We start from the raw sequence: 24,974 nt of genomic DNA, 5'->3' as shown, positions 1-24,974 counted from the left end.
GCAAGTGATAGGAGTTTGGTCGAAATCGAAAGCGTTTCTTATTTATCATCATCATCAGTTGTCCACTGCTGAATAAAGGCCTCCCCCTATTGGAGAATGTTGCCAGTAGTTGCCATGGTTGCCAGGGAGGTTAGTAACAGCAGTATGGTTTTGGTAATGTTTCAAAAGGAACGCTGCTGCTCATCTTTCGACCATTAAGTTCCCTTAGTCACCTTTTACAACACACACGAGAAAGGAAGGGGTGAAATGGGTGGTTAGGTTAGGTCATTCTATGCTGAAACCACACAGCACCTTTTTTTATTATTTATTATTTTTTTGCTAATTTTTGTCAGTACCACAATTTACTCGTGAGTGGTTTTAAGAAAATACGAGCCCTGCTCAACTCAGTGAATCGTTTCAACTACACTTTCAGTTTAAATTCTCTAGAAACGCTAACGTTCTCTAAATATAACTTTAATAAAACATTTTATACAATTCTTTCTGGGAATGTCAATTTTTCCAATAACTCTAGCCCAAATAAGTTTACAGAAATTAGATAGAAATTGTATTTATTGAAAATCACTCACCGATTACAAAACTGAAGGACTTCATTCGTAGTGTAAGTTTGGAAAATACCAAAATAGACACTAAAATATATGTATATAATAATTTATTTGGATTTTGTATTTATATTTTTGTTAATTTAAACTTTCTGCAGACGACCATTGGAAAATTGAAAAATGTATGATAAAATCTAATTTAATATATTTTTTCTATTTAGGTTTATTTTTCTCATTGTCCATTAACGATATTGTTAAACTTGTATACCTACCATAAATGTAAAACAAAACATTGTTTACACTTTATAAATATTAAATAATATTTGTACAAATTAAATTATCTAAAATATTACTTTGAAATTCGCTAAAAGCTTGTGCCCTGGGCCAAACAACAACAATACAATGTGAGTTCATTTTTAAACGGTATCTGCTTAATCTAAAGATTTGATTTGCAGTATCGTACCTATATTGCTGTTGCAATCTAATTGCTTTGGAATTTATTAAAACACATCCCTGCCATTTGTTCATTGCCAATTTTAATTGCACAAACTTCATGTGAGACTAGTTGACTCTCGTGGTTTCGCTCGTATAGAACCCTATATCTGGCAGTCTCGTGATAATTTCCAAAAGTCCTTTTTAACATCGTTAAGGAATGAACCAATCTATAAATAGTTTTTCATATGCAAGAATGACCAGTAAATTTGAAAAAAAGTATTTGAAATCGAAAAATTATAAAATGGAGTTTGACTGTACAAAAAATTATAAAGTTTTTTTTTCTACGAAACAAAACTTTTCATTTTATCATTAATTTTTTTTTTTTTTTATATATACAAATGGTACAAAGTCATTCATCTGCATGTGTACAAAATCAAACTCTCAAAATGAAACTTAAAATTACAGTAGTTCGCTTCTAAGCTGTGACATTCGTATGCCCTTATAAATAAACTGCACATAAAAATAAAGCAAGCGAGTCCTCAGTCGTATGCAAAGTTGAAATAATCCATTTAATTCCTCATAATCCATTTATTGCGATCAGATAAACTCCATGCGGCCATCTTGTAATATTACTGTTTATGGATTAATTATTATACAACATTATATGAGTTTTTTTTTTATACAACTTAGAATGGCAAACAAGCTGACGGCCCACCTGATGAAAAGTGGTACCCGTCGCCTATAGACATGAGCAGTACCATGGACATAATAGAGTATACTGTTTCGCCCACGATACCTCCCATGTGTTGCCATTCCTGCGGACTCAGATGTTATTTCTCTGTACCCTGTAAATTCACGCCATATCCCACCCTTCAAACCAAAACACAGCCATGCAAACACAACTAATTCACGGTTGAAACACTTCTAATATCAGGATAACGTAAATATATAACTTATAACATAAAAAGGCATTCATCACGATGTAACATTATTATTAATAAATTGTATTGAATTTGTATTTGGGGTTGATACCCTCGTCCCGTTACCCACTGTATAAGTAATATCTCAAAGTATGAATGCTAAATAGCCACTATCTTTCCGCTTAAACAATGGCACAGTCATGGTGCAGAATTCTCATAGACAAGTGCACGGAGTACAATAACGGTAGAGTTTGCAATTCAGTGATTTACAGTGCTAGCGACTTATAACAAAATAAACGTGGACTGGACCAGCCTAGCCCCGCGGCCGTGGCTCACACCGTACTGTATTAGCTGATAGTTTTCAATCGACTCCGAGAACAAGGAGGTTGTCAATTCGGATATATATTGTTTTTATGTTTGTTACCTCATAACTCTGTCAGTTGTAAACAGATTTGAAAAATTCTTTTTTATCTAAAACGATATACTTACAGATTAGTTCTATAGAAATTTTAACAAAATCCGTCTAGTAGTTTTGTTTTCAAATCAGAACAAATGACTTTGCCACAATTCAAATCATTTTTTTGGGAAACATATGTTGTAAATAGCAGGATGCAGTAATAAAACATATATGTGTTTGTGATATAAAATAATAAGTTTAGTGAAAAAAATACGAGACATGTCTTATGAAAATCTGACATAGAACAAACTTAAAAATAATACATTGTCTTAAAAAACCTCAACGTCAACAGTCAGTATTAAAACTCCAACAACACAATCATAATTATTAGGTTTTTAAGGGAAATTTGCGTTTTCAAGTTTAAATGTAATTTAAAAGTAAATTTCTAATTTTCACGCTTTTTATATATATTTAAATTGACTTCTTGAACATAAATTAGGTCGTGATTCAATTCATATCGAAAAGTAATCAATAATAAAAATTAGGTATTCATAAAATCAGGTATTTATATTTGATATAAATATTACAAAACTATTTCCAAGATCGGTACTAAAATTAGCTTTTAGCGATAAGATTGTTTTCTCATTGTGATTATTTCTTGTAATTGTTTATATTTATAATAAGTTTACTATTGTAATCTTTTGGAGGAAACAATAAAATAAGAACACAGGTTCTTTTAAACCTACCGCAAGCACCAGTCTCTCACAAAATTGGTCTTCATATCAAATTGTACCTCAAGTTGTAGAATAAAATGTATTCTACCTTTTGTGAAGAGAAAATAAACCACTCATTCATTCATTCATTCATTCAAATAAAATAGAATGAAAATATTTAAAACATTATTTCATTAAACTTGAAAGCAAAAAAAAATATTTTCTTTCAAATTTGATGAAATATGAGGTTATTAATAATAATTTTAAATTTGAGGTAATTCTAATAATTATTCAAATAATTAAGCATTTAGATTTTCATTTATATTGTACAGAGTTATACATATGCACTAAGAACAATACTGAATACTTGCAACCACCCATAGCTCTAAGAGGACTAGGGTATCATCGGTCAATAGTCCCATCAGCTTTTGTTGTTTCCATTGGATTGGATGAAATTATTGCAAAAACTAGTGATTGCCCATTCCTGAGGACTCAGGTGTTATTCCTCTGTACCCTGTAAATTCACTGCCATATCCCACCCTTCGAACTGAAACACAGTCATGCAAACACAACTGCTTCACGGTTGAAACACGAATGGAACAGAGGTGTAAATTAATATATAGATTACGATATGGTGTAAAAGAGTCCATTATGGAAAATCTTGTAGTATAAATATTAGTGAAACGCACCGCGTTCGAGTGAGATAGTCCGTGCCGTGCTTTATTGGCCAACGCCTGATTTATCAACGATGTATCAACAGGAATTGTACGGGTTTCAACTTGGTAATGGCGGCGATATTAGTACATTTACGCATTTATTGGAACGTTGCAGATTTGCAAGGAACAAGCGGTAATAATACTTGTTTAGCGTATGAATATCTAATTTCATGATTACATTAATACAAGCGAATATTTATAATTTATATTAATAGCCCATAATACATATAAATATATAATTTAATTTATATTTATTTTTAGTATAATTATGTTAAAGAAATACTTTAATAGAGATGTGCATTAATATTGTATTATATGTATCTAATGTTTGTTATATATGTTATATTAAAATATGCTGTTGGTGTTCCTATGTATCATCATTATTACCAGAGGGAGACTTTGTACAAAAGTCGACTGCTTGGGTACCTCTGTCCCATTCGTGTTTCTATCGTGAAGCAGTTGTGTTTGCATGGCTGTATTTCGGTTTGAAGAGTGGGGGGGATATGGCGTGAATTTACTGGGTACAGAGAAAAAAAAAACATCAAATATTTCATAAACCTATTTTAGCTATTAAAGTGTTTCATTCTGCCTCTTTTTTTCAGTCAAATTCTCAATTTACAAAAAAAGTAACAATACAATGTAATAGTTCAAACAGATATATAAGAGAGTAAGATGCTGCCATGCCCTGTAATTTTATCACCAATACTCTTTAAACCTAAAAACAGATATGCAAACGTAGATAGAAACACAAGTGCTACTTTTGTACAAAATCTCTACCTAATACATTTGAATTTCGACTATACTTTCTTGGAGGGTAGACGTTCAGTGAAAAATATAACTGCATTTCTATTTATTCCCATTTCCGTCTAACCATGCACATCCTGAACAAAGTTGATACTGTCCGCACAAATATATTCTAAAACATATTTATCTATAGGCTAAAATGATTTATTCAAAGCACGGCAGGTACAGAAACTTACAAAAGACGTGGTCCATCCGAAAGGTACCACGGCCGCAGATCAACTGGTCGTGATCTTCATACTAGACAATAGGCGATTACGTATTGTATATAGGTATCCGAACGTTTGGGTGTTTGGTTCGATTTAGAAGCGGAGCGTTGAAAGACTTAGCGTATATGAAAATAGTTTCTTAGACTGACTTTCTTAGTGACAAATCGGTATTGAAAAAAAATCTCATTGTTCTGATAAAAATATGTCATAGATATATTATACCAATTTAGGAACCATTTATAGCAAGACATTTTTGGCGTGAATTTACTGGGTACAGAGGAATAACACCTGAGGCCTCAGGAATGGCAACGCATGGGGGGTATCATGGGCGAAACAGTATACTCTGTTATGTCCATGGTACTGCTCATGTCTATAGGCGACGGTTACCACTTTCCATCAGGTGGGCTGTCAGCTTGTTTGCCATTCTAAGTTGTATAAAAAAAAGAAAAAAAAAGACAGTTTTTTTATAATGGCACGAAACTAACTCTTTAACTACCTGATGTTAAGTGTATAGGTTGTAGATCCAATGCAAGACTGCTTCTAACCTAATTTACACGACACTGGCTTATGTAAATACTTTTTCATGCCACTATTGAAGAAATCCAAGTTAAACGTGACAGGAAACACAAATCTCGGAAGAAAATTCCATGATTTAATAACTCGACAAAGGTAAGAACTGTCAAAATGTTTGGTTTTAGTATGAATCTCATCATATTGATCCATATACTGTTGTGTACGGATGCAATCTTAAGCCAGCAGGGGAGTTTTGTAACGAAATCGGGAGGAAGGGATATATTTGAATAATTTAGAATACATACATACATATCTGTCATGCCTGTCTCCCATTAGGGTAGGCAGAAACAATGGAACGCCAAATGCTTCGATTCAAACAAATTTCTTTTGCTTCTTCCACATTCATCAATCTTTTCATACACGCTCGCCGGTTACGGGTACTTTTGATTTGGCCCTTTTTCAACACGTCGCCTTTTTGGTCAACATACGTCCATCTAGAGTAGCCCCTACCGACATCTCCATTCATTCTTGTTCGATAAATCTCTTTCGTAACTCTTTCATCCATCCTATCCAAATGACCAAACCAAATAATTAAAAATATTCCCCATAAAACAAGATCACGAGTGTTAATTACAAGTAATCTTTAAAAAGAATATTCAAAACCTTATTGTTTGTAGACATTATCATCACATTTTGAGCTTGATTTTATATGCAGATCTAGATACAACACAACGACTCTTTGAAATCTTTGAACTGATGAAGTAAAATTAAGTTGTTCAAATCGTATTACTATTCATTGTAAAAGAAACTCCTAAAAGTCGTGATATATATGAGTGGAATTAATATTTAAATCTTGACCTATATTTTTTTTTTTACAACACAGGGGGCAAACGAGCATGCGGCTCACCTGATGGTAAGTGACTACCGCCGCCCATGATCACCCACAATACCAGCGGCATTGCAGGTGTGCTGCCGGCCTTTTATTATATTAATGATCTGTTTGTTCCTTTGAAATTATTAGATATTTTATATAAAAACAAAGATCTCCTTCTTATAAAAAAGTACTCGTGTTTTTATCTTGGCACATCGCTAATGCTTATAATTTACACCAATCTCCCAGTGGCACGATTTCAATAAATTTGTTAAAGCGAAATGAAGCCATAAGGTAATTTGACTCAACGGTAGTTCACCTTTCCTAAACATTAATATACCTTTTCCCTAAGTAACTTTCGCTATACGGTAACCCTAAACGTTTATACAGCCGCTTTCATTTCAAGAATGTTTATTAGAGATGTTTTATTAACGCGTAATAGGTTTCGTTAAAACTTACTGGTACCATCACTTAGTCTTAAAATAATATACATATTTGAGTTTATAGCACATAATACGATGAGAGTTTGTTAATCAGAAATCCGATGGTATTCATGAAACCGAATAACTTTGATTTGGAACATATTTCGAAATATGTGATTGATTTACAATTTGACATGTAGTTGATTTGGTAAGAAAGATTAAAAAAAAACATTTTCAATATTAGTAAACATTATAATCAGAATTAACATTATTCTAACTATTGATCTAAAAAAAGAATTTTTAAAATCTACCTACGATTGATAGAGATATCGGTGGACTTACATAAAAAAGAAATATACAGTGTAACATGGAAATCCTCCTTTTTTAAGTCGGCTAAAAATAAAATATCTATGTACAATATTCCATTCAAATTAATCAATACGTTTAAGCGTGATTGACTAATAACATACAAATATTTTTGCAAATGTTCATGTTACATGTATAGTAAAATTTCGGCCATATTCCTCAGTCATATTTGGTAATTTTTTAAATACAATAACTGTATTTCGGAGTACATATTATAAGCCTTTCTCGACGTCATTTTATTACTATATCATATTCTGAATTAAATACCTTAAATAAAGAAGGAAAAATAAAAATGAACTCACCTCTGTCGCCGACAGTAGCCTTCAAAGTACCAACAACAGCTCCAACTCCTACATCTTCAACTATACGAAAATTGTATCTTGGTTTATCGAACAACGCTGAACCAATACCAGCTGGCAATACATTTATATGTACCACAGCCCCTTGCGGTGCGGTCAGACCTCCGCCGTCCGTAGCGGATACTTCCAAATCATATTTAGCATTAGCTTGTATCAACGCCGGCTTCGTTACAAGTATATCACCTGTGCCTCTATCAATTCTGAATACATCATTATCATTGCCACTAACAATTCTGTACGTGACCATTCCGAATCTGCCTGAATCTGAATCTGTAGCGGAGACCGCCACAATGGGTTCGTTCGATGATATCCTGCCTTCTTTCAAAGAGACATTGTAGTCCTTCACAACGAATGCTGGTACGTTGTCATTTATATCAAGCAGTTGGATCTTCACCATAGCGGTCGTGGACAGGCCCCCTGCGAATAAATAATTGGTGTCTTGATTGTGTATTGTTGTAATACGATGTTTAATTGACAGCTAGTTGATTTATGCCGTTGTCAACGCTTCGTCTCGGACATGGTTCGTGATAATAAAATAATCGTTATATTTACATTGTGTGTAGGGTTGCCATTTCGATAAGTGCAGATCGGACAATCGGAGATTTGAATAGTTCAGCCATTTTGATTATAAAATGAAATAAGAGATACAAAAAGTATAAAAGGGGAGAATCTAAATAAGTAACGGCAATGGAGGAAGAAAGAAATAATATATTTGAGCGACAAATTTTGAGTTCATTATTTATTGAACATGAACAAGATCGGCTTATGATAGATTTGGCCCCACATTAGGCAAATCCTGTCTCGTGATATTTAAAAGGCAACACTGATCAATACCTCTGACTACCCCATTAATAATTATAATTGTGAGCATAATTATTTCCTTTTTAAGGCTTAAACTCAGAAGATACTGATTAATTACTTATATAAAAAAGATAAAAAAATACTAATCTATTATCCCAATAATGAAGTACCTCGTTCGTGATTTACTAATCCTCCAAAAGGTTGACTGGTACAGAATGCTACTAGCATTAACTCCGTCTTTTTTACCATATTTTCTTTCGACCAATAAAGTAATTGAAATAAGTAAATAAAGTATTTTAATATAATTTAGTCAGAAAATTAAACAAAATACAAAGTTTGACTACAAAATCTAATAAAAAAATTGTGAAAGTTCGAGCCTAAAATCCAGATATATCCAAATAATTGGCAACCCTAATTGTACGTGTTCACTTATAGGCTCCTTTTTAGTATTGTCAAGGTTCCGTGACTAGTAAAGTGCAATTATGCTAAACTCTTTTGTTGTGTTAAGTTTCACTCGATCAACATAATTATGTAGTTATGAAGCTATGCAATGAAAATTAATGATGAAATAATTATACATTTATATTGCACTTATAAATAATTATATCAGTTAAAAAGGAGAGAGTTAATTGTTATTTTCATTTAAAGCAATAATTATATAATTGTTATATTAAATAAAGAAATTCTTATTATAATAATATATTTGTAATTTTTAAATTAAGCTATCAATTATTAAATTAATTCACTATAATAGCTTCAGCCCTTGTTATGTTAGATTCAAATACACTCGACTATATCAGAGGGGGACTTTGTACAAAAGTCGTTTGCTTGGGCACTCCTGTCCTGTCCCATTTGTGTTTCTACCGTAAAGCAGTTGTGTTTCGATTTGAAGGATGGGATATGGCAGTGAATTTACAGGATACAAAGAAATAACACAATGGCAACGCATGGGGGGTATCATGGGCGAAACAGTATACTCTGTTATGTCCATGGTACTGTTCATGTCTATAGGCGACGGTTACCACTTTCCATCAGGTGGGCCGTCAGCTTGTTTGCCATTCTAAGTTGCATGATATCTCTGATGCGTTGCCATTCCTGAGGACTCAGGTATTATTCCTCTGTACTCTGTAAATTACTATAGTAACTGCCATATCCCACTCTTCAAACCGCAGCCATGCAAACACAACTGCTAAACGGTAGAAATACCAATCGGACAGAAGTGCCCAAGCAAACGACTTTTGTATAAAGTCTCCCTCTAATAATCTGACTAATTGTAGTTATACAAATAATTTTAAAAAAATTGATTAGATTTTTTTCAAATTTTATTTTTCTATAATAATATCGATAAAATACGATTACCAGTTCGTTAAATATTTTTGAAACAGTCTACAGGTCGCCACTTACGTGTTACGTACACACGCTTAATTCCGAAATAGCTAATTCGAAATTCAATTCGAAATTTCGGCTTAACGAAACAAACTTGCTGGGTCCGATTGGTGGAAATAAAAAACCGAGGTAATAGTTGGCTGTTGCTCGCCCCATAAATCAAGGTCCGCAAGGGAACGATGGACACATTCTGAATTTATTTCGGAGTCAACTTGCCGCACTTTTGAGCTACGGCGCGCGTGTGCGGATGGCTTAATTGTGAGAAACTAAAAAGTTAAAAAAAAATCTTAAGACAGGAAACGTTTATAACATTATCATATCAGCCGTTATTATTATTGCTGATTAGAGGACTTCCCCTTGGAGAGTTTTTCCAATAGTTGTCACGCTTAGTAACCTTATTGGTAACCGTAATTAGGATTTGGCCATAATTTACCCTTTTGACCATTAAATTCCCTTAGCCTCCTCTTACGACACCCACTGGAAAGGAAAGGCTCTTAAGCGACCCCGTACGGGCAAATGCGGTGTAGTGCGAACTACCACTAAATGGAGTGACGACATTAAATGAATTACAAGGAGTCAGTTGATGCAAGTGGATCAGGACCTTTTCTTATGCTTGTCTAAGTATAAGTAATATGCATGTCGTAAGAGGTAACTAAGGAAATTTAATGGTCAAAGGAAGGGCAGCAGCATCTGTCTCGAAACATCACCAAAAAGCTAACTGCGGTTGCCATCCCGGCTGCCAAGCATGGCAACTACGGGCAAAACATACTAAAGTTTTTCTGAAAAAATGTTTTATTAACTTGTGAGCATTATTATTATTGACAATGTTGCTGTAGTTTTCAGTAGTATTTGTTTGTTTAATTTTGTTTATATTTGTTTAATTTAGTATTGTCTAATTTTGTGTTTCGTTTACTTGTATTTTATTTTGTGCAAATTCTAGTGGCTACCAAATTACTATTTAAGTATATAATTATGTATTACTTTAGCTGTTTGTTTGCCTTGAATAAATAAATAAAATAAAGGAGAGGCCTATGTTCCGAAGTGGACTTATAACGGCCGATATGATGTGCCAGTATTATGTGATTATTTATTTATTTATTTAACTCTTTATTGCACCATAAATAATAATATACAATGACAAGTGAATAATTCAAATGAAATACAGTAACATAAATACAGATTGAAATATACACATAAAGGTACCTATCGCTAGGGCAATCTCTTACAGACAACCTTTAGTTAAGGGAGAACAGATAGAAAAGGGCTGGTGGCGCAAGAGTGAATCAACAATTTTCGTGCACAAAATACAAAAACATGTAATGCACAAAAATATCAAATACATATAATTTATTACACTACTTACTATAACAATATATATACATACATACATACACATACACATACATATATATATACATACATAATCACATATAACATACATACAAAATACATAAACATACACATATAAATACATACATAGCACACACAAGGAAATATGACAAATCTAGTCCAAAAATTACAAAGGAGTGGAAAAGAGTAACTACAGTGAAAGAAAATGTGATTTGACTTGTCCTTTAAACGAAGCCAAGGATTGCGCACTCTGTATAGACGGTGGCAGCGAGTTCCATAGGCGCACTGCCTGAACGGAAAAGGATTTGGTGTAGTACACGGAGGTATGTGCTGGGGTTTTTAAACGGAGACTATTTGAGGTACGCGAAGCGTGACTCTGAACTTCACCGAGAAATATAAATCGCTCTATTATTTATGTGATTACCTCGATACGTACCTCTATCAGTGGCAATGACGGGAAACTCGAATTCACTGCTGATCTCATGGTCCAAAGGTGAAGCAATACAGAGTTCTCCGCTATCAGATTTGACGGTAAATTGGGATCGAGCTGCACCATCACCCAGAGTGTAGTTGACAATGGCGTTGACTCCGCAGTCGGGATCTATTGCGGACATCTGAAACAAAATAAAAAATGATTATTTCTACATTACACACAAACTTGTATTGAGAAATAAAAACAATGGAGCCAATTATTTTAAATGTTATCATTTATCGACTAGAAATTGGATCGACGGTGTAGTCCCGGCATAGAATAGGCCACCCCTTCCTTTTCCGTGGGTGTTGTAAGAAGCGATATAGGGAGTACGAGAGATGGGCAGCAGCGTTCCTCTTAAAATATCTCTAAAAGCCTAACCGTGACTGCCAACCCGCCTGCCAAGCATGGCAAATACTGACAAAACTCCCCTTATGGAGAAGACATGTTCAGCAGTGGACAGTTAATTATTGAAATGAAAATTTAATTAATAGTTTCAATGGTATTTAATTATTAATTTATTCTATTTTGGAGACAATTTTTTTACATATACTGATCCATTTTCCCGCGAAGTTTTATAATATATTCTTTATTGCACTTGTAAATTACATGTAATATAATGCATTTATAAATGTAGTGAGCAAGAGTGGACTTATCTCTGGAGAGATCTCTTCCAGTCAACCCAATATAGTAAGAAAGCATGTCGTCAGCAGACAGCTGAAGTGCTACAACTATTAATATTTAGAAAACTTAAACAAATATACAGTTAAATAAAATATAAATTTAAAGTTTTGTGTTGAACTAACGAATGAGGAAAAAGAATGAATGAGAAAAGAATATTAATTAAAACAATAGAGAATAGAAGAAGCAAAATGCTGACCTACCTTATACGACATGTCGATTTTTTAAAGAGCATAGTAGAAGGAAAAATAGAAGGCAAAAGAGGAAGGGGAAGACCAAGGAATAACTACATGGGACAGATAAAAGAAACACTAGGTGTCGTATAGGGAGGTCAAAAATATGGCCTGGGACCGAACTGGCTGGAAGAAGATGCATGAATTAGTTGCACCGACAAGAGGAAACTCTTAAATGAGGAGAGAGTTCAAGACGAAATTGTTGGTGATAATTCAATCGGGTAAATATTTACCGTGTACTCATAAAGTATTCACTTAATACCTCTTCACTAAATCCGAATCTTTTACTATAAACCGGTAAACGTCGACTATCATACGATTCTAACAACCAACAATGAGCTGCAACTAATTATTCAAACAGAGATAACAAATGCAATTAATTTGAGGGAGAGCTTACCAGAGGGACACTTTGTACAAAAGTTTATTTGTTCGTAACATTTTATTGTACAGTAAAGTCTTAAATTACAGAATACAGAGTTCTTAAAAATATAATGATTATAATGGCGGACTTATTCCATAAAAGCTATCCCTTCTAGTCAACCTTTGAATGTCTAAATGAAATTGTGAATTGGTGGAAATAAAAAAAACTTAGATAATTAAAAAAAAAAATAGAAAATAATAGGTGTTACAGTTACAAAAAATAATTTGCATAGGCACCTCTGTCCCATTCGTCTTTCAATTGTGAATCAGTTGTGTTTGCATGGCTGTGTTTCTTTTTGAAAGATAGGATATGGCAATGAATTTACAGGGTACAGAGGCATAATACTTTAGTCCTCAGGAATGGCAACGTATGGGGGGGGGGGGATATTATGGGCGAAACAGTATACATTGTTATGTTCATGGTACTGCTCATGTCTATAGGCGACGGTTACCACTTTCCATCAGGTGGGCCGTCAGCTTGTTTGCCATGCTATGTTGCATAAAACAATGAGGTACTTAATTCTATGTGAGTTGAAATTGTGAGGTCCGTTTTATAGAGTTTTACAAGCCCGCTTTTATATTTTATGGCTACTTTCTCTATAATATGATACTTGTCAGGTTGTTTATAACATTAATTATAGATATGCGTATACTTAATGTAATGAGAAGATTAAGTTTCACACAAAACCGATTTCATATGGCATGCCAAATTCATATGGATGGATATGGCAGTAAATTAACAAGGTACAGAGGAGTAACATGTGGGTCCTCAAAAATGGCAACGCATGAAGGTATCATGGACGAAACAGTATACTCTGTTATGTCCATGGTACTGTTCATGTCTATAGGCGACGGTTACCACTTTCCATCAGGTGGGCCGTCAGCTTGTTTGCCATTCTACTTAGAATGGCAAACAAGCTGACGGTCCACTTAAAAACTTTACTTAAAAAAAACTTCAGTTGTAGAAAATTCAGTTATTTTGATGAAAAAACTGAATTAGTGAGCTTAATTTTAATAAAATTCTATAATCTTTCTATACTCATAACTCCCTAGATTGTAAACCGATTTGGAAAATAATTTATTAATTTAAAAAAATATATACATACTTACAGATACTAATCTGTTTCAAAATAACTGATAGAATTATAAGGTTACAAACGTAAAAAAATACAACCGTATTAAAAGAATTCTTCTTTTTGAAGTTGGTTAAAATGAAATGTAGATCATTAAAAGAAATTAGAAGAAAACACGATATTTATCTCCACATCCTCACTTCAATTAAATTAATAGCATTTGAATAAACAATACTAATTATTTATGGATAAATAAAATAGATTTTCCACAATAAATTGGTATCTAAACAATAATTGTAAAGTATCGTATAAATAAAAGGAACGGCCCCGTTCCTTACGGCAGTCTATGGGAAAGGCCTATGTTCAGCAGTGGACTGATAATGGCTGACATGAGATGATGAATACGAATGGTAACTAGTTCGAAAAATTGAGATCATAAAATCAAAACTATCAAACTGCCAATTAATCTAAATAAAATTCATGTTAAGAAATTTACGATTAGATATAAGACTTCGCGGTTTATTACAATTTTAGTTATTCCCTTACATCTGTACTTCCTGCATTTTGATTGCATACAATGCTGGTAATTTATTACCCTATTTACTCTCTTTTATGACCTTTCATCTGTACTTATAATTGCAACATTGCACCGCCTCAAGTACACGCTACTTATGCCGAATCGTTTGAGTGCGAAAAAAACAATCGACAAATTGGCCCGGTAGGTGTTAAGTGGGTCCAAAAAGAAGGTTCATGAAACAACTTTTATAATTAGCCTGAAATCATCTCTCCACCTTTATCTGCTGTATATTACCGCCGTGACAACGGCTCTTGATTAATTGCATCGGCCTCTAAGGCAAAGATAAATGAGCGTTGCAACGCTGAACAAGTATTACAGAATATTGGGACTTATATGCATAAGCTTATGGTTTTCAATCCCCTGACTGGCTAAAGCATTTAACGGTGTTAGTTTTAGTAATTTCCCTTGAGAGGTTGTGTCTTCATTTTTAAAATTTGACAATGAAATGGTTGTTTTGTTTTCGTGAGCAGTCGTGAGCTCTGGACGTAGTGTTGTTTGCTTAGGAATGGGTAGCTTCCTAAAATGCACGGACTACTGTCGAAAGCACCATAATATTAGTAATATAAATAAGAAAATAAAAACATTTTAAAGTGACTACAAATTTAATATGTCAAATGTAAATTCAGTGATTAATAAAATAATAAATCCATAACCATGATAAACTGGTATCTTCGATATAATCTCTGACACTGTCCAAATATTAAGATCAATATTAACGTCATCTCGAAACAGATAAAAAATATACAATATTTAAATCAATACCAAGAAGTTGTGTAATCAAATTACAAATTGTAGTAGTACTGAAAACTACAAAGCAACTTATATAGTTTAGCAAAGCATTTTAACCTTTAGAAACTTATTTGTTAATATCCAATATGACACAATGTTAGTGCGCTGCTATTACAAAGGATTCGTTTAGTAATTTGTGAATTTAATTCGACAAAGTAAGCAGGTTTGTATTTTCGAAAAATTGTTAACCCAATCATTGGTGTGTAGCACGCAATGCAATCGTTTTCCAAGAAGCACATTTGTTGAAACAATGCCAGAATCAGATCTTGGCTTACTTTATTATTATTGAGCCAGAGATCCCAGTCGTCTTGATTGATGTACCATCGACGTAACTAACTTGCATGCAAACCCGAGAGAACCAGATTGTCCCAGCATTGCAAGCCTTATTAAGGATCTTTCCGATCGGAAAGAACTTGCAGACGTTACAACGACCCCGTATTTTAGTTTTTAATGAAGAGATTTTTGATAACAACTTAGAGTTGTGTGCCACACACGACGTGTTTGTATTTGGCATAAGTTTAATGTTTTTTTAAAAAATTAATTAAACTTGATCTGCTCTGAAATCGGCTATTTGGTTGACGATCCTGATAAAACTTTATGATTTTATAATTAGCAATATTAAAGTTACATTTCAAAATTTTATCACACATATTATCTATGTATAAAAGAAATTCTCAAATAATAATATTTACACTTGAAAATATAAGTAGTGTAGATAATAACAAAACGAGCGATTCAGTCGATACTGGTTAAGTTGTTTTATATTTAAATTTCAAGCAAGTTGACACAGGTTATATCGGCTACCTCTTTACAACAGATAAGAGCGGTCACAATGAGATTTATTGCATACTCTGGTTAACACTGTGGTACTTAAAAAGAATTTATAAAAGTGTTACATTTAAGCGTTTCTGCACATCTCAATTAGTGACTTTAATGGAGACGCTAATACTTTAAAAGTTGGATGGCCTGACGGTTGTAATTGATGTATTGATTGCAATTTCGTGATCAACAAAAAAGTAATGAAATGTGGTCAGATATCTGGCGGTTAGGTATCTATATATACGAGTACATGTAAATGTATACTTTTGCAAAATAGAGCTGGTTTATGGCTTTAATGAACGTTGTTCTTTAAATGACAATATCTTTAAAACGATGAACATAAATCAGATGAAAGAAAAACAAAACTTCTGCTCGCTAAGAATATTTATACATGCTCAAACTGTCACCAAACGGAAAGACAGTTGACGAAAATATACAGGGAGATATTATTATTCTCAAAAGGGCATACCTTTACACGGTTTCTCAAGACCCGAGTTATTTAAATTCAAGAATTGCATTCAACTCGGTGCTCATCTAAATAAAGCGAACAACTGCCTTGTTTACCCGAAACAAAAAGACAAAATAAATGATTTGTAACTAAAATTCTTAGTTCGGCCGTTGTTAAAGGACATTGTAATTCAGGCTGATTGGCACACAATAATAGTATCAAACATAAGCCATTTAAAAATTGTCCGAGTTAAAAGGAAAAAGTCGAGCCAGGCGACAGAGGTATAAGGAGCAAATAAAAGTTTGGCGCACAATACCAGAGGACGGGTTGAGAGATTTGTAGGCCGGAGTAGACCCATTAGTTGAATGTCGCGGGGCGTCGCCAGGATACAATACACTTTGCAGCTTTGAATTTAAGTTGATTATTGTTTGTAAAACTTTTTGGATAATTAATTGGAAAAGTTATTCCCATTCTGGATCCACTACAAATTCTTACAATAACAATTTGTATGAGTCCTGTGTAATCGTAATCAATTCGTAATTCCTCTGGCCTTTAGATGACATATTGCCGTGGTACAATATTTTGCTTTAAATGAACTAAGTTGGTTGTAGAATATATACTGAAATTAACCGGTTCTTCTGGTTCTACATGCGGATTAATAGAACTGTTTCTTTTTATTTTTGTAACTACAGTTTCTCATTGGAGACGATATTTACATAGAAAATAATGTTTTGATATATTTGTAATGAAACGTCTAAAATAACGAGTTTCAATACTGTATCGTTGATTTGTATTGCTGATATTGTTTCTGCATATATTTCTAAGATAAATATAATGAATAATTTATTGAAGTATATATATATATATATATATATATATATATATATATGTTTTGTGCCTTTTTTTTGTGTAATAAAAAGTTGACCGCATTGTATTATAAGGAGTAGTTAAATACAAGACTAATAACTTTTTATTGCCTTTAAAAAGTGAGTACCAAAGACCTCTATCGTTACGTTCATCTCATTTATTTAAATCGTTTTATTGTTTATTGAGACATATCGATTCCAAAGACTCTTTAAGTTTTATATACAGATAGTATTCGGTATACATTTAATGAACGATCATTTAAATTTCAATGCAGTTCCATTAAAATGACGATGCATCCAAATCGAGCAAAATTTAACAACACTGAACTTAAAGTTCTTAATTGTAGCAAGTTTTTTCCCTTTTTTTAATTACTATTCAAGCAATGTGAGTATAGTCCACTGTGAGCTATTGGAAAAATAAGGCAATTCCGATGCAGAATTCTGTATACAGTATCACTTGCTTTAATTGATGGTACACAGCGTGCCTCGGTTGACCTTCTCGCCGGCTTTTGTTCATTAAAGCTTTCATTTGCCAATTTATAGCCCAGTTTCGAAGAAGTAAAAAGTATAATGTTATTTTAAGCCTTTGGTGTCCTTTGTTTCACTCGTATGTTGTATTTGTCTAGGTAAGAAGAGGGACAACCATTTAAATGCATGTAAATACTTAGGATACATTTTATGCAACATTTTTCTTAGCTCGGTCATCTGATCCTCAAGGTGGGATAACACAAAACATCTAGAACTGAGTTAATTTAAAACAAAATACGGTCCCTAAATTGGTCTGACGGGTAATCGAACTCAGGACCCCATTTACACAAAGCTACGTGCCTACGTACGCCATGGAGATCGGTCATTCATTAAACGTATAATACGTATAATATCCACATTTGGGATAAACCATTCCCAAATGTGGGCACATTTGGGAATTGTTTTTCCTGTTAATGAAGAGGATACTATACTACTATTATGATATTAGTCAGATAAGTTGATATATGAATTGTTTAGTTTTCTTTTTCTTCTTATATTCTGTTTCTTACATTAAGTAATGACACATTTAACACTACAAAATCTACGAAATAGCCATTTCATTGATCTAGTTTCACGATTCCCTAAATTTATAGATTACAAGTCCTGAATCATGGGCAACTGTTTTAAAAATCTTCATTTACCCAGCTCTTAGGTAAACACGTCAATTGTACTTATTTACATAATATGGTGTTGGCGGTCAAACATGAATGGAATGGCTCTTTAATTGATTTAGTTTCAGGACTCCTCAACTGTATGGATTTAAAGTCCTGAATCATGTTATCTTATGTTTGCATATAAGGTCAACTAAGCCGTTGCAAGTCGACCCATCAGGATCTTCTGTACTTCCCCCAGCCTAATACCATGAAATGAAATGTCATAGATCCTATGTGTTACCTTAACCATTTCCTGCAGTTTAAGATATATGTAGATAGATAGATAGATAGATAGATAGATAGATAGACAATTTATTTACGAGTACATTACTTACAGCACACAAATTACAATAAAAAAAAAACATACACGTAATACACAGCAAAAGAGACAAAAGAATAAAAATAAAAAAAGCACAAATAAAAAAACAAAAATACAAAAACAAAATACATAATCTAACAATCTCCTTTGTTAACATTCCTTCATGCGTGTGCCATAGTAACACAAAATGGTCACAGCTCAGTTTATTGCTTTGCCCTTAAAAGAGCAAAACACTGATATTCTGCTGTGGCCAAGAGTCAGTCGCGAAACTTTTCATTAAAAATTTACAATATAAAATATATATATATATATATATATATATATATATATATATATATATATATATATATATATATATATATATATATATATATATATATATATATATATATATATATATATATATATATATATATATATATACATACATACATACATACACATAAATAAACTGCATTGTATGTGTCCATTATATTTGCCTCCACTTGACATTATATTCTACATAAATAAATAAATAACAGATACCATTACATGAGGGGTAGTCAGAGATCACTTTCTGTCACATTCAGATATTCAGGCAATAAATATTTCGGCTACGTACCTATTGGGTATTCCAATTTTTTGTTTATTAATTCAAAAGATTTTAAGTTTTTTTTTTTAAATGTGTTTACTATTAGACAATCTTATTGGGGGTGGTATATTATTCCAGCATTTCGTAGCTTGTAGTGTAGTCCCCTGGCTCTGGGTAAATCATTCCGTACGTCCTGTCTGCAACAGTGTTAAGAATCCCCATGTAGGGAGGAAAGGGATTGTTAGCAATGGAGACTGAGAAACCCATTGCTAGCAGTATACCCAACCAGGTCGACCTTCTCGCGGTTCCCCCTGGAAACTATCATGGTTAATTCCTGATGAATTCATCATGATGGGCTAACTGGCCTGTTTTCATTCTTATCAATCACCCTTCACTGGTGCTCTGCCAGCGTATCCCGTTAGCGCAGGCGGGGTTACCATACCATTTTCACCCATAAAAAAAAAATCCCCATGTACCCAACACTTCGATGTGTACACACGTCAACCGATGAACGGTGTGAATGTACTTATTTGCGGAAGGACACACGATACGGTGCGTGCGGTCGCAACGCGGTCGGGTACAGGCGGGGAAATAATCGCGCGTTGAGCTTCGATTAAAATTAAATTACAAAGACTTGTTTCTATACCTGTTTTTTGTTTCATAGATTAGTAGAGATTATGTTTAAAGACGTGCGAGGCGCTAGCATATTGAAGACGGTGTTAATGAGGTTCTAATTTAACTGTGTGTTAGATTTTTCAAGTTATATTTTTTTTGACCGAAAAGCTTAGCTGGAATGAATAAAATATTTTTACATGTTGCCATTCCTTAAGATTAAGGTATTGTGGCTGTTGTCTAATAGATGGCATTAACTATGTTATATTTCAAACAGTAAACTATCAATATACGTATTTCTTTTTTGAGACATAAACAGGTACGAAGGTGATGACTTTTTCAAACGTGTCTTTCAAACTCCAACAGCCGGCTCTAATCAGACATATTTATTAGAAAAATAGGGAAATAAATTTAGAAAATTGTAAATAGGTGTTCTTATTCGATTTAATTACTAAGCTATAAAATATGTTATGAATAAAATAAAATAGCTGAAGGCTATAATAACAGTAGCAATGCATGATGCCACAAATTATATATTATGAAAGAAGTAAGTATATCTTACCGTTGCGTTTGACAGTCATTACATTGATATTTAGGTGAAAGGTATCAATTATATTTAATTGAGATTACAGATCAAGCTCACAGTATTGGTAGCAAGATTTGTATTAGAACCAAACTTTTTGTTTTTTAAAATAACGAAATGATTTTTTTTTGTTTTTAAATTAATTTAAAAACCTCGACTAAAGTTTTAGTTTTCTATGATTATATGGTTAAATTGAAAACAAAAATAATGTTATTGTTGTAAATAATTTTCTTCATTCTTTTTATTTATTGATTTTACAGACAAAATTACAGTTGCCATTTTTATAGAATATTATAATATTATAGTATTAAGTAGGTAACTTATTACATAGACAAATCCTACATCTTGTTTGTTTATGAATCGAGAATAGAAATAATGAACAAAACCACGGCAGATTTATTTCTAAGTACTCTTCGTTCTTCCTTTTTTTTTGTTTTTGTGAAGTTTACTAATATTTATAATGCACCTTTTTTACAATTTAGAAAACATCATTGTCACTTTTATATAATAAATAAATTGCATATTATATCCCCGACTGTACCACCTAAGAGTATTTGGTTTAAATCTTTCAAAAAATCTTTGTATCTGCCGATTTCTTTTTTTATTTTTTATTATTTCTTTTTATGTTGAATATATCCACGATTCCAACGTTAAGACATGTTATGTTATATCGTTAAATCACTCATCGACGGTATTCGACCGTCGAAAGTATCGTATTACAATCGCGGAGGTGTCGATGTGTTTAAATAAAGCTGAAGTAATATTTTTATAAATGGTCACTTGTTAATTGTTTATTCGCTTAGGTATTTTATTTAACTCTTTATTGCACATAATTCAAGTGAAATACAGTAACATAAATATAGATTGAAATATACACATAAAGGTACCTATCGCTAGGGCAATCTTTTACAGACAACCTTTGGTTAAAGGAGAACAGATAGAAGTGGGTAGGTGGCGCAAGAGTAGGTATCCTTGGTGTAAGACCATTTTATTTTTCTTTTTTTTTATGGATTATAATAGAATGGTAACCCTGCCTGCGCTAATGGTATACGCTGGCACCAGTGAGGAATAATAGGCAAGTATTAAAAGGCAGGTAGGTCTATTAGCCCACCGTGACGAATACACCTGGACTTCAGCGATGGTTTTCAAGGGGGGCCACGTGGAGGTCGACCTGATAGAACATATTGTTAGTAATGTGACTGATAGTTCGCATTACTAATAATCCCTTCCCCCCTGGCGTAAGTCCATTACAAAGTTAAGCCTATGTCGTTTTTTCTGGAAATAATAATGGTACCTACCTACTACCCACTACCTGTACTGTCGGTGTATGCTGCTGGAGAAATTGACCACGATGGTTTTCAGAGTAAACCATGTGGAGGTCGACCTGATAGTTTTAATTGCTAGCAATGAGGATAACCTTCTTTAGTATTAACAATTCCTACCCATCTACAGACATTTATGGGTTATTATGTTTCTCGCCATGTAGTCCCGGCATAGAATAGGCCACCCCTTTCTTTCCCGTGGGTGTCGTAAAAGAGGACTAACGGAGGGCAAGGGATGGGCAGCAGCGACTCTCTTAAAGCATCTCTAAAAGCCTAACTACGATTGCCAACCCGCCTGCAAAGCGTGGCAACTACTGGCAAAACTGCCCTAATGAGGAAGGTTTATGTCCAGCCGTGGACAGTTAACGGCTGAAATAATAAAAATGTTTCTCGTTTATATGTTGGATAGATATATTCATTAAAAAAAAAATTTATGCAACTTAGAATGGCAAACAAGTTGATGACCCACCGGTGGTAACTGTCGCCTATAGACACGAACAGTACCATGGACATAACAGAGTATATTGTTTCGCCCATAATACCACCGATGCGTTGCCATTCCTGAGGACTCAGGTGTTATTCCTCTGTACCCTGTAAATTCACTGCCATATCCCACCCTTCAAACCGAAACACAGCCATGCAAACACGACTGCTTCACGGTAGAAACACGAATAGGACAGAGGTGCCTAAGCAAACGACTTTTGTACAAAGACTCCCTCTGGTAAATTATATCTAGTAATATTAAATATACAGAAAGCAAAGTAATGATTACTTTTTGTAATAATAACCCACGATTCGCATCGGATATAATGTCTAACGGTCGACCACAACCGCCGACTCCGCTCGTCCAGAATTGCCTATGTAATGAAACATAAAATGTGACGAGACCGTACACAGGCCGCCGCTAATTGACGCGGCTATCATTTCATAAATTACTGTGTTACTCCACGGTGCGAGTCATAAGCGAATTGCTCTATTGACCGGTCATATTAAAAGAATGAGGATTCTCAATTCGTATCTTTAGGCAAATAAAAAACTGGAAGTTATTAATTTAGTGGTATTTTTTTTGTAAGCTACGCTTTATGATATTCAATTATTAACCGATTTCGATGATTATATTTTTTCAATCAATAAAGATTACTCCCGTATTGATCTAGTACTAAATGAATGATAAAATATTTTTTTCCACAAAAAAACGACGAAAGATATCGTTTTTTATGGAAAAAATATTTAAAATTCCCTCGTATCTGTTACACGACGCTTTTATCAAATTGTAAACTGTTTTATAGCCACATTTTCTGGTCGTTTTTGAAATTATTAATTTAGAAAAATAACCTTCTAAATAAAAAAAAAAAACATTCAGTATAGTTTTAGGTATTTCAGAAGGATATATATTAATTTCGACAAGATTAAAATCTGTAAGTTTTGTCTATTGTGTACAATAAATTACATAAAAATATAACACAAATGCGCTGATAATTCTTAATAGGAAATCCAGAGTTATTTGACGATCACTGTAAAGAACACGATGCTCAACAAGCCCAAATTTGGTTCAACAATACAATTCTACATGGTAAAGAGCAAGCTTATCAAATAAAATACACATTTTATATTTACTCGCACCCGCCTCAGCTTCCGCTCTCGCCCCCGCTTTAGCTCAACACATGCGCCCACTGTCCCGGTTTATACCAGTTCTGTGGGAGCTAACGCACAACTGTACTGACAAACGCGATAGTTGTGCAACATTAAATTGAAATTTGGCGTGACCTTTGGATTTCGGTTCAGAATAGAATGCTCCGATGATGCCCCATTTTGATGGGTATCAGTCAGTGGTTACAATTTGATGGTATTCTTTCAGAGATTTCTTTTATGAATTGTTGTTTGAATTCGTTTTTTGTGTTATTGTCGCCTATAGACATGAGCAGTGCCATAGACATTACAGAGTAGTATGTTTATGAACGCAGAGACAATGATTTTTAGAATTTTTGTCTGTTTGTCTCTATATCTGTAGGTTTGTGCACGCTAATCTCTGAAATGGCTTAACCGATTTGGTTGAATTCGGTTTTCACTGATGCGTTGCAGTTTGCTTCACTTAACATTTAGTGTTTGTTTTATTTCCAATTGGTTAATAAATAAAAAAGTTATACCAAGCTAAAGAATCACATATAAAATGCTATAAAATAACCGATCAGTTGAATTGGCTGAACCTTTATGAAGGTATTAGGTACGTAATTATTATTTAAGTATATAATACAATATAAGACCGGATTCATGAAGAGTTCCAATGGGAATGATATACGGGAACTACATAGTTAGAAGCGGGTAACGCCGCGGGATATAGCTATTTTTAAATACGAGTACTATCATCATAAGGATGTCAGCCGTTGATGTCCACTGCTGAACATAGGCTTCCCCCTAATTTGCCAATAGTTGCCACACTTGGCAGATGGATTGGGTAACAGTAATTAAGCTGAAACTTTATGGTTATCTACACTAATATTATGAAGAGGAAAGATTTGTATTTTTGTGTGTATGTATGTTTGTAATGAATAAACTCAAAAACTACTTTGCCGATTTCAAAAATTCTTTCAGCATTAGAAAGCTACATTCGCCTTGAGTAACATAGGCTATATTTATTGCTAGAAAAGATTAGGGATCCCTACTAAAACTTTAGTAACGTAACTCAAGGTGTAAAAAATGCCATGAAATATCTTTCGTCACGTACGCTGCGGAAACTATTGGCGATAGAACATTAGTATGTTCTACAATATTAAAGAAAATATCAATACGTAACTATAAAAAACTTCGCGAAACTATATGTCCAACTATTATCGTTATGTCACAATAATCACATTTTAAAATGTTGTAAAAATCTCCACCCGTGCGGAGCCGGGACGAGCGGCTAGTATATCATATTTCAACTTATAGGATATTTTATACACCGATTCGAGCGAGCAGCGCCGCGGGAAACAGCTAGTTAATAATACTATCTATAGTTAATAATAATACTAAGATTATATCTTATCAAATATTAGTGACGCTCTATCTAGGTAATACACACCTATTATTAGCTTGTAGCGAGGTCAATGAACTCCTCTAATTAAGGATACTGATGTGATTAAGAGTCGGAGTAAAAATCAACACTATTTTAAATGCAAATGGCAATGGCGGTGATTTATATTTTCCATCATTATGTTCTGTTAGATTAGT

The 24,974-nt window shown here is 33.5% G+C and overlaps 1 protein-coding gene across 1 annotated transcript in view; it reads right to left on the bottom strand.

Annotated features, from left to right (window-relative positions):
• LOC113512569 (protein dachsous) overlaps positions 1-24,974 on the bottom strand; it is a 424,518-nt gene that overhangs the window by 24,649 nt on the left and 374,895 nt on the right. Inside the window, exons 3-4 of the mRNA XM_052899094.1 lie at positions 11,235-11,412; positions 7,205-7,678 (exon numbers count right to left, since the gene is read on the bottom strand). Coding sequence (XP_052755054.1) covers positions 7,205-7,678; positions 11,235-11,412 — 652 coding nt within the window. The remainder of the gene's footprint in view (positions 1-7,204; positions 7,679-11,234; positions 11,413-24,974) is intronic.

This window comes from Galleria mellonella, unplaced genomic scaffold, assembly GCF_026898425.1.
Source record: "Galleria mellonella isolate WM207_F2 unplaced genomic scaffold, CSIRO_AGI_GalMel_v1 utg56, whole genome shotgun sequence".
NCBI classification, from domain to species: Eukaryota; Metazoa; Arthropoda; class Insecta; order Lepidoptera; family Pyralidae; genus Galleria; species Galleria mellonella.
This window is presented reverse-complemented; position numbering and strand designations above follow the sequence as displayed.